The following is a 16,394-nucleotide window of genomic DNA, read 5'->3' as shown; positions in this document are numbered from 1 at the left end:
ATTTTATTAATATAGGCCTTTCGCCAACTAATTCAGACAAGTTTCAGTAAGATACGAGTATTCTATAAATAGTAATGACTAATTATGTTTATAAAATTGGAATAACGGCACATTAGAAAGTTTGGCGCGTCATGACGCTTCCTCCCCTCCCAAGCTGGCACAAAGCGGCAGTAGAGTTATACTCACGGGCCAGGGCGGACGTGTGATCCCGCGGGGAGACTTCAACATTTTGTGCTTCTGATTCGACATTCTGGTAACTATTATAATTCGCTAAAACCTTTTTCCTCCTTTCTCTCCCCGTGTGCCCCCGTGCCCTTTTCTGGTGCAGGGCTTATCCCGGCCGCTTTAATTTTTTCTCGTCGCGGAACAAAGGTTCGTGACGCAGTAATCTTAAGGTCCGGGCCGACTCCCGCGAACAGAACTTCACGTAATTCGTCGAGCATACACCTACCGACTGCAATCTTAAAGACTTTGCATTTTAATATTATCTTCGCGGTCCCGCGACTCACACAGGTGAGCCCGGGCACGAATCTATCTACAGCTTATCATGGGAGTGGCCGTTAATCCACCCAAACTCTTCGTCGACCCATAAATCAATGTAAGGACCTTGTTTGCAAGCGCCACAATGTAACATCCATGTAATATGTAATTAAATATCAGTGCGAGTGTATGTAGTGCCAACGTGTTTTTTTGTACATTGTAATTGTATAACTTGTGCCTCCATCCACACTATGTAAGGTGCGAGATTAAAAAACCAGCACCTAAATACTGTTTCTTTATTATTATTTCGCAAACACTTCCTGAACAATTAGGAAACAGTCCTCTATACTGTTTAGGGCCAGTGCTTATTAGAAGTAGGGACTCCCACCATCAACAGCCGCAGGGGCAAACACCCACGACCACCTCGGTTAATCCTCAAATTAACCTGGTGCCCGCCGGAGATTTCCTTTAAAGCCACTGAAAACCACTAGGACCGCCCCGGGTCTCGATTCCGAGACCGCGGGTGATGGAAAAATAATAATTCGTGACTTATATTTACCATTTCAAACTAAAGCATTAAAACCATTATACTAGTAGTAAAATTTAGTTACATATATAAAACACATGAAAGACCAATTTTTTTTCCAGATATGGCTCGTGGCACAGTGCATTACAATAATCTCAAACCCGTTGTATATCCATCTTCCCAAATACCCCTAAAGTTGATGTGGTGTCAAGCGCAGGCGGATCCCTAGTCCCGTGACCCGCCTATCCCTGCAACATGACAGGGTTCAACCTAAGCCGCACGCCACCACATGGAGCTCGCTCAAGGCTGCTCCAGTGATCAACTACCGCACCAATGGCCCCGGAGTGGGGATAGCGTGACGTCTACCCCCAAGAAACAACTGCACATATGAAAGTGCGCAAGTGCTCAACAGCGCAAGAGTGCAAGTATGCTACGTCATTTCTACCTTTCCCTGCTGTCTCCTCTATCAGTTCCCTGACCATGTACCTAACTATTCCCATCCTCTCCATGTTATCCTACCACATACCTAGCAATTTTCCCTAATGCGATCGGGATTTTCATAATGCTATAAATTTGTAACTCCCTCAGCAAAGAAGTTTCACTTCAAAAAGTGCTTTAATATAGCCACGGAATCATTTGTTCCAAAAGGATTCGTTTTAAAGTTTACCTTTGAAATCGAAGTAATAGGAAATCTTGTTGGCGATGATTCCCGGGCTGGATGACCAGAGTGTGTCCTTGTTGACTTCCTCCAGGAAAGTTTGACACAGCTCGTCCGACTCAGCCGTGCTGTAACCGATGAACACTCCGGTTCTCGATCCACGGACTTCTCCCGGGTTGACTCCTGTAACAGAGTGTCAGCACGCTTCGACCACTATCCCCCACACTCGTTGTGAAAACAAGAGTCACACAGTGGTCCCCATGGGGTGACTCCGTGGCCGGGCGAGCCCTTTTTCCTTTTTATGTTCCTTGTTTGTTCATATTTGAATTTCTAATTGCAGGTTCTGTATTAGAAAAATCAAACTCATTACGAGCAAATACTTTGTTTTCATGTTGCAAATATACTTTTAATACAAAACAAACACGAAATGTAAGCGTGATATACGCAAATTGTGTTTCCAACTACATTTCTTGGCGCGAATCACGTGTATCGTCCACACCCACTACGTCGATTATCGAATCATTTCATTTGTATAACGAAAATTTATACAGTATGTGTGCGTGTGCGTGTGCTTATCAGTGTCGAGGTTTGAATCACTTCAAAAATATCCCCGCGGGCGTCACAACCGCGGACTCTGCTACCGTGCTACCGGGACTTCTAAACTTCCAAGCGGAGACAAAGATTTATTAACACTGTAATAATGCATTTTTATTGCGTATTTTAAAACTTACGATTACTTCTTTCTGTGACTATTTAAGTTTATCAAGTATGTTCCAGGGTAGTTTTACGATCGTAAAGTTTCATTTGGCACATCAATCAATACATTTGTTACTTTCAGCAAATGTTTACGAAAGGGACCATGTACGGGTTTATGTAGCTATACGTGGATCCGCCATCTTGACGAACTCGACGGGCGAGTATAGTAGGAATAAAATATTACACTCTTTATCATGGTTTCAGCTAAGACTTCGGGTGTGAGAAATTTTATACCCAGAGCCAGATCTCATGAAAGGATGCTGAAGTGTTACCTACACGAGCACAGGCGCGCTAACAGAGAACAGGTATGAAAACTGCTAAGGAAATGGGTATCGTGTGGGGCTGGCTTAATCCGTGATCCCATTTACCAACTGAGTAGTTCACCTTCCAAAAGGTGTTGTCAGGGAGGGGTTAAAGAAGGGGCCATTGACCATCCCCCCCCCCCTCCCGGGCCACTTTTTAATTAAACTCATTAACCCGCTTAAAATAACGAATAAATGGCTCAATTTATGGCCACTGAATATGAAAAATTATTCCGTGAGTAGCCTTCTCTTTGAACACGTATTAGGGTACAATCATATTGTAAGGATCTACCGTTCATAAGTTCGTTTTTTTTTTCAGTTTTAAAGGTCATTAGATAGTCAATAATGCGCATTTAAGGATCATGTTTTGAAAAAAAACATTTTCTGGAGGAAGAACATCAGACCAACAGCCTTGCTTTCATCACAGTCGGGGGAAAAAAAAAAAGGGGGGGGGGGGGCGCGAGTATTCCATACACTACTCTCAGACACTCAAAAACGGGCCTATCAAAAATGTATTCTTGTTAAAGCTTCATCCCCCCCCCCTTTTCCCCCCACAAATGCTGGCTACCCCCACATCGCTGTACTGTATCTGACCTTCCCGAGAGCTATATCATTCATCATTTCCATATTATTTTTATCGTTATTGAAATAACCTTTTATTTTTTAGCATTAATAACACTCACTACAATTTATACTTATGTCTCTGCCAGTACTGCTATTTTTTTTTAACCAAGAGATAAAAATAATCTTCTGTGGAATACCATGTCATCCGTTGGGCCTTAGTAAATAGGAACACGTGAACTGAACTTTACCATTCGTTAAATGAATTTTAGTGATAGGGGAAAAAATTTTTTAAAGTTTTGGTAAAATGCGAGAAAACGTTCATGATCAAGTATTCGGTCATTCTTTTCTGATTTCTTTGGGTTACTTTTGTCCTTTGAGGTAACTATCGAAATAATTGTAAATGAATTTTAATATTAAATGACAGAAATTTAACACTTAATAGTTGCTTAAAATGTACTTATTCTAATATTCTAATCTCAAAAAAATTATATGGAAAGTATATATTTCGAGTTTGAACTTACCCGCATCCACTATCGCTTCGAAGGTGGCTTCTAGCATGAGGCGCTGATCAGGACTCATGCTGTGAGATACTTGGGGACTTATACCGAAAAATTCTGCGTCGAAATGCGTTAGATTCTTAATTTTTCCCATTCTATTTACAACACCATAAATACCTGTGGAAGAAAATAATATTATGTGAAACTGTCTCTTTTGGTGCAGAGTTGTTTTGAAGTTTCGATTGGAAATGCAATCGCAATTCAATCCATGATCAAATTAGTTAAAAAAGTTAGGATCATCAAATGGCAAAGTACTTCAAGTTTGTACACAGATCTTATTATGTTAATGCCTAAAAATATATTGCATCCCAGCTAATTGGAACATGCTGTATTACTCAAATGGTGACAGGTAATAATGTCAACAACTACAAAAAATTTGACTAAAGCATTGCTTGTACTAGAAATTTTAGAAATCTATATAACATGCAATAACAAGTAGTTTAATACTTAAGTATTATTTTACATGAAAAAAAAATATTTGAAAAAATTCCAATTTATTAAAATTAGCATGATTGCATTATACAGGTTGTTTGGAAACTCGCTAGAAATATCCCGGTACTTAATTCCTTACTTAAAACTGTAGTTAGAGTTTACGTAAGAAACTTACAACCAAGCTTAGTTCCAAGGGAGATATTAGACCTCGAAAATCGGTTTTATAAATGGTATATGATCAAATTAAGCGTAAACAAAATGAGCGGGTCTCTCAGATCTCGCCAGAGACGTATAACATCTAAAGTCTATAACGAGCAAATACACTTATGTTACGAAACTAGGACACGAAATTTAACGCAAAATTATCTAAAATAATACCAGGCGTGATAAATAGACGCAAATAGTGTTTTCAACTAAATTTCTGGGCACGAATCACACATAGTTTCCGCACCCGTCGCTAGAATTCGTTGCCGGTGCAGCTACGTCGACTGCTTAATGATTTGATTAGCAGACGGAATTTTAAAACTATATACTGAAATTACTCAAATAAAAATGAAATGGTTTGAAAAAAAAATGCTAAACCTTGGCTTTGCAAGGAATTGTATTTAAATATAGGCCATCTTGTTAAAATTCAATTAACAGATAATACTTTAAAGTTTCCCTTTGGCTTTGTGAACTTTGGTTCGCTCCATCCGCCTCAGACGGCAGCAACTTTGTTACACATTTCCTTTCCATTCACGAAACTACTCCTACCATTGTAACTAATGTGAAATTAACCATTAAAAAGCTTTCTTTAGAAGAGCGCGTAAGCCTTAATTCATTTTTTTTTAACCGACTTCAAAAAAAAGAGGAGGTTATCAATTCGACTGTATGTTTTTTTTTTTTTATGTTTGTTACCTCAGTACGTTCGACTGGGTGAACCGATTTTGATGATTCTTTTTCATTTGAAAGCTGGTGCTTCCAGTGTGGTCCCATTTAAATTTGGTCCAGTTCTGACAATGGCATCCATGAGAAAACCATATAAGTCTTAAATTTTCATTAAATGTGTGCGCGACAAAAGGACGAATAACTCAATATCACGCCAACCGATTTCGATAATTTTTTTTTTATTGGAAAAGACGTACTTCAAGGGTATTTTAATGAGAGTTTGGTTAGGTTCTGATCATGGGATCCATGACAAAGTAACGGAACTCTTCAATTCTTAGGAGCCTGCCATGGCGCTAATTAGCAATAGCAACATTTTTTTTTAAGTTTGTTATTTTAATTTCATTTAATTTGGTTAAACGTGACTTCAAGAGGTAGTTCTTCAAGACACAGATAAGACACGACTAACACGGGCCGATACTGGTACATGAATCTATAATGATCTGTATAATGAAGAAGCACATTAACATATATTATTATTAAAAAAAACACTTCATACCTGTATTTATATTTACCAGCTTGATGTGGTGTCAGTGGTAACTGTTCAGCTATTTCCACAACATCCTTTGCAAATAAAATTACTTGACCTTTACACCAATTTTGACTGAACCGGTTATTAAGTTTAACAATCTTTAAAAATGGTGTAATTCGACTTAAAAACCTTTCTTCAACACTTGTCAAATTTGCTAGTTCATGTGGTACTTCTGCAGGCATCATATTATTCCAATATGCAGTTGCTGGAATTTTCCTTTTTCTAATATTATTGTAACAGCGTGTGCAGGTAGTTATTGTACCTAAATTAATTAGTTCTTCAGGTAATAATGTACTATACAAACTTGCTGGTAATTTGGAACGCTGTTTTGGATATAGAGTTTTTTTGCAAACGGCACATGGTACATCAGCGAAAATATTAATAGCCTCTTCAAAAGCTTGTTCATTTGTTATATCCCTACAAACATTAGTGACTTGTCGCATTCTACTAAGTCGAAGTGAACGAGTTTCAGGTGTTTCGTTTGATAAGCGCTCGTAAATCAATCCGAGTCGGTGGGCACGTTGCTCCTCCGTCTCATTAGATAGACGATTGTGGATTAAGCCGAGTCGGTGGGCATGTTGCTCCTCCGTCTCTTGGGATAGGCGATCGTGAATCAAGCCGAGACGGTGGGTACGTTGTTCCTCCGTCTCTTGGGATAGGCGATCGTGGATCAAGCTGATACGTTTTGCTCGTTGCCCCTCCGTCTCATTAGATAGACGATCGTTGATCAAGCCGAGACGATGACTACGTTTTTCTATATTTTCCCTGTTCAAAACTTTTTCTGTGTAAAGCCACATTTTCGAAAGTCTATTTTTGCGTTCTTCACATGTCTCTTTTGAGATTGTCCTCGATGTAGATTTCATTTGTTTAGATAGGCGTTTCTCCCTGACTTCGTTTGTTTCCTTTAAACGGCGCTTTCTCATTTGATCAGCACGTTTAGTAGGTCTACCCATATTCAGACAAATTAGTTAGTGTACTTCAGAGTCCCTAAAAATGAAAAAAATAAACAAACATTTTAACAAAAAAAACCGACTTCAAAATAAACAATTCCAACACAAAATAATATGCACTAAAAAGTAAAAAAAATAATTGTGTATTCTTCTACAACTTAATAATCAAATTACTTTTTCTACTCATCAATATGTATGTACGATCTATGTGTTTACCACGCAAGAAGGTAGGTAGGTACCAACCCACTTCAAATATAACTCAACACATACCTATGAATAACAAACAATGATCAAAATGTTTTATAGAGTTCTCCTAAGTAAAATGAAATGAAAAATATTAGACTACTTAAAAGTCAATCAAATTATTACGATAATATAATGTAGTTACAATTATTGTTATTTTTGGAGTCGGTGTCAGCCAAGGAAACACTACAATATACCTAACAATAACAATAAGATAATATTTTAAGAAATATTTTTTGATGTGATAACGTCTTATAAATCGATGAACGCCGGCTGCACGCACGAAAATGTGCCACGTTCCGAAATGTCCGAGCGTGCAAGGGAGAGGGCTAAACAAACTATATACAGAGAGGGCTTGTGACGTAGTTTTACCATGGAGGTAAGAGTCTAGACTATTACCTCCATGAGTTTTACACAAATACTCACGAGTATCTAAACATTTATGATTTTGCTTTGGGGGAAAAAAATAGTTGATTAGTTTTGTGTGCTTTGTCGACTGACGTTACGTCATCAAGGTTTGTGCAAAGAATATGTTCCTACTTTTCGCTGCCGTTGTATATTAAAACAAATAAACTAGCATACTTGGCTGACACCGACTCCAAAAATAACAATAATTGTAACTACATTATATTATCGTAATAATTTGATTGACTTTTAAGTAGTCTAATATTTTTCATTTCATTTTACTTAGGAGAACTCTATAAAACATTTTGATCATTGTTTGTTATTCATAGGTATGTGTTGATGAGTTATATTTGAAGTGGGTTGGTACCTACCTACCTTCTTGCGTGGTAAACACATAGATCGTACATACATATTGATGAGTAGAAAAAGTAATTTGATTATTAAGTTGTAGAAGAATACACAATTATTTTTTTACTTTTTAGTGCATATTATTTTGTGTTGGAATTGTTTATTTTGAAGTCGGTTTTTTTTGTTAAAATGTTTGTTTATTGTTTTCCCACCTCAATCACGTCAGAGTAAACTTACGTATTAAAACGAGTCTCGAATTTTTTTTTATTAGGTCATCAATCCGAGCAAATGACACCAAGAATCAATAACATCGGATATCATAAACTTTGTAGGCACCAATCTTTATTAATTTATGACGAAGAAGATATATTTTAAACGATAAAGGTATGAAAAAACTATCTCTGGAGTTTAATTTTGATTTCGAAAGTTCTTAACTTGGCTCAATCGCCCTCAGGAATTGAGCTGGGCCGTGGGTGACTTCAGGAATATTCAGGGTGGGTTAAGGGTCCACCTAGTCAGGGGTGTATCTGTGTTAGTGAGGCGGGATGATAAGTGCGACGCTCGCTGGTGCTTCTACCGCGGTGTCGCCTCTAAGCGCAAGGCTCTGGGGGTTTATTCTAAGTTTCTCGGAAAAAAGTTTCCGATCGTGATTCCACGATTATCGGAAGCTTTCTACAATATGGTATTCTAAGTTACTTTCATCAACTCGGAACCTTTCGATTCTCGGAAGCCAACGATCGGTATGTTTCGAGTATACAATTGCTGTCGAAAAGCCTTTGCCGATCGGGAATTAGCAGCCAGTTGAAATCATGGAGGATGCATGATTTATGTGTACACAAATAGTTATACATGGTCGAAAATAGTACATTTTTGGGCGTGATCTATATTTACGATATTTTACGTAGGAGTCAATTGTGTTTAATATTTTGTAAAAGGAAATTTTTTCGCAGTAGCATTGCATATGTATGTTTTTGGGGTCCTCTTCAACATTCAAGTAGTTGACCTAACAGTCACGAGAGGGCAGCAGGGCTTGCGGGTGTGCGAGGCAGTAGCGCGCGCTGCGGCGAATAGGACTCCTACAACACTTAATCGGAATTAAGTTTCGCGTCCATTACTGTTTACCAAGTGGTAACAGTAATTACTGAAGATATTTGTACATTTACTATGAATAAAATATTGATCCATAATACATGTACAAATATCTTCAATAATTACTGTTACCACTCAGGAAACGGTAATAGACGCGAAACTTAATTCCGATAAAGTGTTGCAGTAGTTCTACCGGCCGCTGCGCGCTACTGCCTCGCACTTCCGCAATCCCTGCCATCTAGTTACTGTTAGGCCAACTATTTTAATACGCCCCAAAGTCACGAAAGTATTTCTTCATATGGAAGCTACTTCTAACCATATACATATCACAATGCCGTTTTATGGAATGATTTGATATGACGTATATAAGTAAAAGAAATGCATTCCGTTTTTTTTTAGTGCTCCAGATACATAATAACTAAGTGGGAATGTAAAGACGTTCTTTCTATAATAACAATATTATAACGAAGATTTTATGCAAGTAAATTGAAAAATAACCCAACTTCCAAAATTCATATTCATAATTTATTCGCCTGTTTCAGATATCAAAAGTTTCAACAATAACTCAGCGTGTGTATTTTGTTGCAGTCGTGAAATTCGATGAAAATTTTCTCCGCAAGAATTCGGGGTGCTCCTCCATAAAATAAACCAACATTTTAATTTGCCTCTCACTCACACGAGATCCCCGAGCAGCCATTATTTCAATAATACAATGACCGACCACGTGCAAACAACTCTAAACATTTCACACCAAATAACCCGTAAAAATAATTTAAGAAATAAACATGTTTTCGCTTGCTCGAGCACTTTTAAAATTACTTAAGATTTTTATAAATACTTTTATCAACATTGAAACATCTGGAAAGTATACTGTCTTATAAACTCTGTGTTTTTATTTATAAATTTGTTAGAAATATGAAGTATTTTTTGTTGTTATGTTGCAGTTTTCAAATCTCATCTTCGCTGCCAGAAAAATTGTAGAGTGGGAAATCGTAACCCGAACTTTGCCGAGATAGTTAGGCCTCGTAACGATACCGCGTTTAGAATAGCAATTTCAGTACCTTTCGATTACGATCGTTCGGAACCGTGTGTTGCCGATCGGCCAAACAGCTTTATGTCGGAATCGATATCGAAATGTTCCGATAGAAAACGCTGGAAACTTAGAATAAACCCCCTGGACTCGCGCGCATCTTTTCGTCGTTCATAGGGCAACTTAGAAATTTGATCTGTGACTGTAACATTATATGGAGAAGAAATGAAGATAAATATGTAATGCAAGTCTCTTAAGTGCTTTCAAGAATCTGCACTGGTGATTTTATGCCTAAAATTTAATCTAATAACACGCCTTTGAAACATTTTGCGTCTTATAAAAACACAGTTTAAAAACTTAATATGGAAACAAAACTACTTATCGGGCCTCAGCGAATTTTTAAATGCTTCTCGTAAACAGACCCCACTCGGATATCTCGAGTAGTTTTCATATTGTGTTGTTTTTCCTGAAGCTCTTCACAACGCATGTGAGCTCAAGTAAACGGGGCCTTTGACGAACAACCGGCATTTTTTTTTCTCCAAAATATTACTCTGGCTGCCTGAAAATCATCCTAAATCTATCACCGTATTTTTCTAAAATCTTTAGGTTCATTCAGATACATTGTCTCGGGTCAACATAACTAGACGAATTATGTATTATCGAACTTCAAATATCTTTTATTGACGTGATAACGTCTAATAAATCGATGAACGCCGGCTGCACGCACGAAAAAAGTGTCCCGTTACGCACATTGTCCCGTTACGCGGTGTCCCGTTACGCTCATTGTACGCTTGCGCCGCATCTATCTCTCTTCCACTCGATTGGAACAACCATAGATTTGACATTTTCGAGGCACATTAAACTTGAAACACTCCCATTCGTTTCCTACTTTTCCTATCATCGTCCTATCCTTAACAGAATAACACAGATTGGAAGAAGTTAAATAGCAAACATTTATATAAGTTATAGTTAAAATAATCTCTTCGTTAAAGTAATAAATATATTTGAATTAATAATTGCAAATAAAAGTAAATTTATTAATTAAATTGTAGATTTCACTTTACTCCTTCTTTGTATCCATACAAAAATAGTGATAATTCAATAAAAATGATTCAATTTTATTCATAAAAGTATGCAATCATTTCATAACTGTTTTGTTATGACGTTGTCACGTTAAACTATCGTCCGTAAACCGACTTTACAGACAACCAATTTTTTTTTAATCTAACGAAGTTTTAAGAACCACAGCCTACTCATGAAAGACATTAGCAGTGAAGGCAAAAATGGCTTGTACGTACTGGCGGATGATGGTAATGTAAGAACAGGTAATTACGAGCAATTGCAGACATAGTTACCAGGAGTCCACCTTCTGCCATCGTCAGTGATGAAGTCCACGCCCGCATATAGCTTGCTGCTAAAATCTTCGATGTTGTTAGATTCCGGTAGACGGCCGGCGATACCAGATATCACGACACTGTCCTTCATTTCCTTAGAGCTGGAGAAAAATTTATCAAATGAAAGAATGTTGGACCAACTTCCTCCACGAGGTCGTCTATAGTTTTCACGCCACCTAAAAGCAAACAAAAACCTTCGTATTTTTTACTTCACCAATTTCATTTACGTACATATTCACCTGAAGGCATTGCTGACTGATAAATCACAAACACTACCTAATGCAGATATTTAAATAAATAATTTAAATATTGTTTCCCAGCACAACATAACAATATGACTATTACTGGTAAAAAATAACAAACCATTAACAAAAATATTTAGACGAATTTTCCGCTTACAGATTTGACCATTCATTTTGGCTTGGCTAAAGGCCAGTTTACAACTGAGTGCTTAAGAACTATCATTAAGAATTAGCCATGTCCTTAAAATAAGTAATACTATGGGTATAGTGTGTAATGGATTATTGATACACAATCCTAAAATATTACACTCATATATCAGTCGCATTTGAAGGACATAACCAATTCTTACCGTTAATTGTGAGTACTCAGTCGTAAACTAATCTTAATTGGGAAGATGTCTAATGCCTAGTTGTTACTGTGGGGGAAAAAAACATATCACCGACGTAATTTTTGTTGATTCAAGGTTGCAATTCAAGAAAAAGTTGCTCTCGAATCGATATTTAATTATAAAATAAAAAGCCAAATCAAAAAAAATTTGTAAAAAATTTCATGACGGATGTAAACGTTGAAATATAAAAAGAATTAAATAAAATTATTGAAAAAAAACCCGTAACGTAAAGAAAGATAAATATAAAAATAATTTTAAAAAGGGTTGATTTGTTGCGAAGTCTGTCATATAAACAACTAATTATGACTTTTCTTAATGCTTCCTACCTTTAAGTACTTATTTGTTCATCGTAGAAATATAGGCAGTAATAATATCAAATATACGTACTACACATATTCACCTACCTATTAATATAATGACAACCCCAAGAAAATCCGTCGGAACAGCCATTTCCTGCTACGAAATGAACTAAAATTTTGCAGTTTTACGAGTTTGTGACTAATTTAAATTGTGTTGGATTAAGCAAATAAATGTTGTCTTTAATTGATATAAATTTCTGCCTGTCTACGAGACACATAATATATTTTCTATACTGCTATGTTTAAATTGAAATTGGGAACAGAGATGGCAATGGCAACCCCGACTGATTTTCTTTGGTTTGTCATTATATTAATAGGTAGGTGAGTATGTGTAGTAGCTATATCATATCTGATATTATTGCTGTGTCTATCTCTACGAGAAACAAATAGGTACCTACATAAATGTAGGAAGCACTAAGAAAAGTCATAATTATTTGTTTATATGACAGACTACGCGACAAATCAACCCTTTTTAAAAAAAACTTTCTTTAGAAGAGCGTGTAGGCCTTAATTCATTTTTTGTTTTCCCACATCATAATCACGATTCTTTGTATGTGTGCGCATAAGGTGAGAACCGTTAATAGCCTAATTAATAACGGTTCTGTATAAATAATTGTGAAAGTTTTCGATGTTAGTTTTCTGTCCCCGCCCTTTTTCCCAATAGTTTTGAAATCTCAATCCTACGCCAAAATATTAGATACTGTGAACTACAAAATTCCATATGACACTAGTTTATTTTTGTTACACAATAATGAAAAAATCTTATATATATATATAAGCTTACGCCGGAAATATTTTAAAACTTTGAAGAAAAAAAACTACTTATAACTCGAAAATATGAGCTGTTTTTCTGTTTTTTTTTTCTTTTCAGAACCGTCATTAAATAACATATAAACCGTTCTCGGCTTGACGTCGAATTCCGGTACAGACTTTAAACTAAATAATATATATATAATATGTATAATACATATACATATATGTATATATTATAAATTTACAGAATGTAAATATACATACACACAAGTAATTTTAATAGACTAAAGTGAATTGTTTTGTAAATTAAACAGAAATAATCAAGCAAACTTACAGATATGTATAAATGTGTACATTTACATGAGCACAACTGTATCACTACAAAAAGTGTTCGCAGTAATACTGAGTTCGGATTCTTACCCGGGAATTTGTATTGTCCCAGTACCTCCAAAAGTTAAATTTATTTGTAAACCATTCCCTAAATAGCTTTCTCTTTATATAGCTTTGAATATCTTTTCCATGGTTTAAAAAAAAAAATGTTTGAATGAAACATCGATTAAAATATAAAATTAAGCACAAATTTTCGAAAGTACTCAGTTTTATCTGGAAAAACGTATTTCATATATACAAAAATAACCATAGCCATGTGTTGCACAAAGTTACAATATCTTTCTTGTGGTATTAAAAAAACTATTTCTTGGCAACTGGTTTCCAAATGAATTTTATTTTGTTAAAAGTACGGAAAAAATTTTTTTTGACGTGATAACGTCTTATAAATTGATGATCGCCGACTGCACGCACGAAAAAGCATGACTCGTTGTTACGTTCCGCCTGAGCCGAGCGTGCAAGAAACGGCCAACCACCGTGCGAGAAAATCTTCTATAATATCAAACAGGTTAAGGCGGGCTTTATAACTAATTGTTCGTGATTATATTTAAACAAATTATTAAAATTAAATTTACAAAAAAACTGTAAATAATATTTGAAAATTTAAAAGTATGCAATATTTTCATCAATGTTTTCTTATGACGTTATCACGTAAAATTATCGTCCGTAAACCGACTTTACAGACAACCCCCTTCTTTTTTTTTTCCTGTGTGAATGTGAATTCGGTTGAACAGTGAGATATCTAGAGTACTTACCACCTCGGGGATGAACATGCCTCACTGCGACAACGAGCTGTGTAACACCAGCATTGCTGTTGCCGTCACTAAGAACTGTCTTTCGCACTTCCTGCCCCGAATAGTACGTCACGCATTAATCAAGGATCGCCCGCCGTTTCGTGTTAACCTCTTCGAAACAAAGAAGGTCAGACTGATTAAGAATGCGACCGCTACCTCGTGGCCACCAAACCAAAGTCCCAAGTTGTCCTTTCTTTTATTTTTTCTGGACGTGAAACTTATTCGATCCGATCAGGGTGTTTCAAGCGATTTTTCAAGCAAAGAATGTAACATTTTTGACGTGACAACGTCTAATAAATCGATGAACGCCGGCTGCACGCACGAAAAATTGTCCCGTTACGCACATTCTCCCGTTACGCTGTGTCCCGTTACGCTCATTGTACGCTTGCGCTGCATCTGTCTCTCTTCCACTCGATTGGAACAGCCATAGATTTGACTTTTTCGAGGCACATTAAACTTGAAACACTCCCATTCGTTGCCTACTTTTCCTATCATCGTCCTATCCTTAACAGAATAATACAGATTGGAAGAAGTTAAATAGCAAACATTTATAAAAGTTATAGTTAAAATAATCTCTTCGTTAAGTAACAAACATATTTGAATTAATGAGTGCAAATAAAAGTAAATTTATCAATTAAATTGTAGATTTCATTTCACTCCTTCTTTGTATCCATACAAAAATAGTGATAATTCAATAAAAATGATTCAATTTTATTCGTAAAAGTATGCAATCATTTCATCAATGTTTTGTTATGACGTTGTCACGTTAAACTATTGTCCGTAAACCGACTTTACAGACAACCAATTTTTTTTAATGTACCAGGAATGTTATTCTTGATTCGTGTTCAAAATAAGCGAACTCCGTGTCCGTAAATTTACGAAGATCCCCGGATAATTTGTAACCAGCGTTCTTCGTAAATTGAAAAAGAAAAATTTCAACTGTGCAACATTTAAAAAAAATTGGCTTTATGTAATATCTATAGCGATGGCGTATTCATTAAAAAAAAACATGCGGGTTGGCAGGGGGTAATGCTACCCTATCCTCTTTTATGTAAGTAAGTATGTACGTATGTGTAAGGAAAAAATATATAACAAATTACTGAAAATTCCATTTAAATGTGTGTTGTTGGTATTTCAACTATGTGAAAGAAACTACAGTAGACTCGATTAATCGAGCTTCGATTAACATAGTTTCCGGATTATCAGAGCCAACTTTAAGTGTCATTACCGGCCAAGACTGTTGTAAAATTTGCTCGAGGACCTACAAAATCCTAACGAAAATATGACAGTTATTCGTTGGGCGAATCTTGGAATGACGTGAAAGAACATACGCTGAAGAAAAGTTGGGAAAAGCATCACCCCGCAAAATGATACTTCTGGACTAACTGAAAACCGATTCGTTTTTCTTATTCCATCCGCGTTTACCGGGATTGTGCTTATCGGAAATTTCCGCGGTCCACATTGATTCGGTTAATCGAGTCTCTACGTAATTACGAAATATAGTCACTGCATCATCTCTAAGAAATCATAAGAACTAGATGAACGCTCCTCCCATTTTCAAACCTTTGGTATTGAGTTGGATACGTCCTTATTAGAAATTCAAACACTAATGCAACAATGGCTCATGGCCTGGGAGCGAAGCATAGCACTTACTGGTTAAATAAATTTCCCAAACACGCACGTGATCCAAAAATTAATCGGGAAGACTGTCGCGGCCACCATTTTTGTCGCGCTGGCGTCACGGTTATGTCAAACGCGATTGGTTAGAATAACATTTGCGTCCATACACTGTTAGAAATTACAGTACCTATCCTTAGGGAATTTCCAACGAATAATTGACGCATAACAAACGAAAAATGCTTCGTAACTGAATCTTCTTAGTAACTACGTCGTATTTTATTTCAGAGTTGTATGTTTCGTTCCAAACAAAGATAAACTAACATGTGGACAATTCAATTTCAATTCAATAGGCTTTTATTATTCACATATTTCACTTTACAGCATTGGTATATACAACAAGACACTCCAGCACTCAGTGCTCTTTTGCCTAATCTATGATGACAAATATTTACATTTCTAAATTGGTAATCGTAAAATATGAGTTGGATTAATGAAGCGTGTATTTAACAAGTTTATGAAAGGTTTTTTAATACACCAAGAAAATTCTTTTGTTTTCATGTTCAAAGAAAGTTATCTCAGTGTCCGTAAATTAACGAAGAGGGACGTAAATTTACGAAGATCTCTGGATAATTTGTAACCGGTCTTCTTCGTAAAAAAGGT

At 36.3% G+C, this 16,394-nt stretch overlaps 1 protein-coding gene across 2 annotated transcripts in view; it reads right to left on the bottom strand.

Moving 5' to 3' along the window:
* Positions 1-14,115, bottom strand: part of LOC134538267 (fatty acid synthase-like) — a 124,503-nt gene extending 110,388 nt beyond the window's left edge. Inside the window, exons 1-4 of one of the 2 annotated variants that reach the window (XM_063379430.1) lie at positions 14,076-14,115; positions 11,152-11,366; positions 3,808-3,960; positions 1,674-1,847 (exon numbers count right to left, since the gene is read on the bottom strand). In XM_063379430.1, coding sequence (XP_063235500.1) covers positions 1,674-1,847; positions 3,808-3,960; positions 11,152-11,281 — 457 coding nt within the window. In that variant the 5' untranslated portion in view covers positions 11,282-11,366; positions 14,076-14,115. The remainder of the gene's footprint in view (positions 1-1,673; positions 1,848-3,807; positions 3,961-11,151; positions 11,367-14,075) is intronic. The other variant, XM_063379431.1, reaches the window with a different exon arrangement.
* Between the last annotated feature and the right edge of the window lie 2,279 nt (positions 14,116-16,394).

Source organism: Bacillus rossius, chromosome 13, assembly GCF_032445375.1.
Source record: "Bacillus rossius redtenbacheri isolate Brsri chromosome 13, Brsri_v3, whole genome shotgun sequence".
NCBI classification, from domain to species: Eukaryota; Metazoa; Arthropoda; class Insecta; order Phasmatodea; family Bacillidae; genus Bacillus; species Bacillus rossius.
Note: the sequence above shows the minus strand (reverse complement) of the source record. Positions and strands in the feature narration are given on the sequence as shown.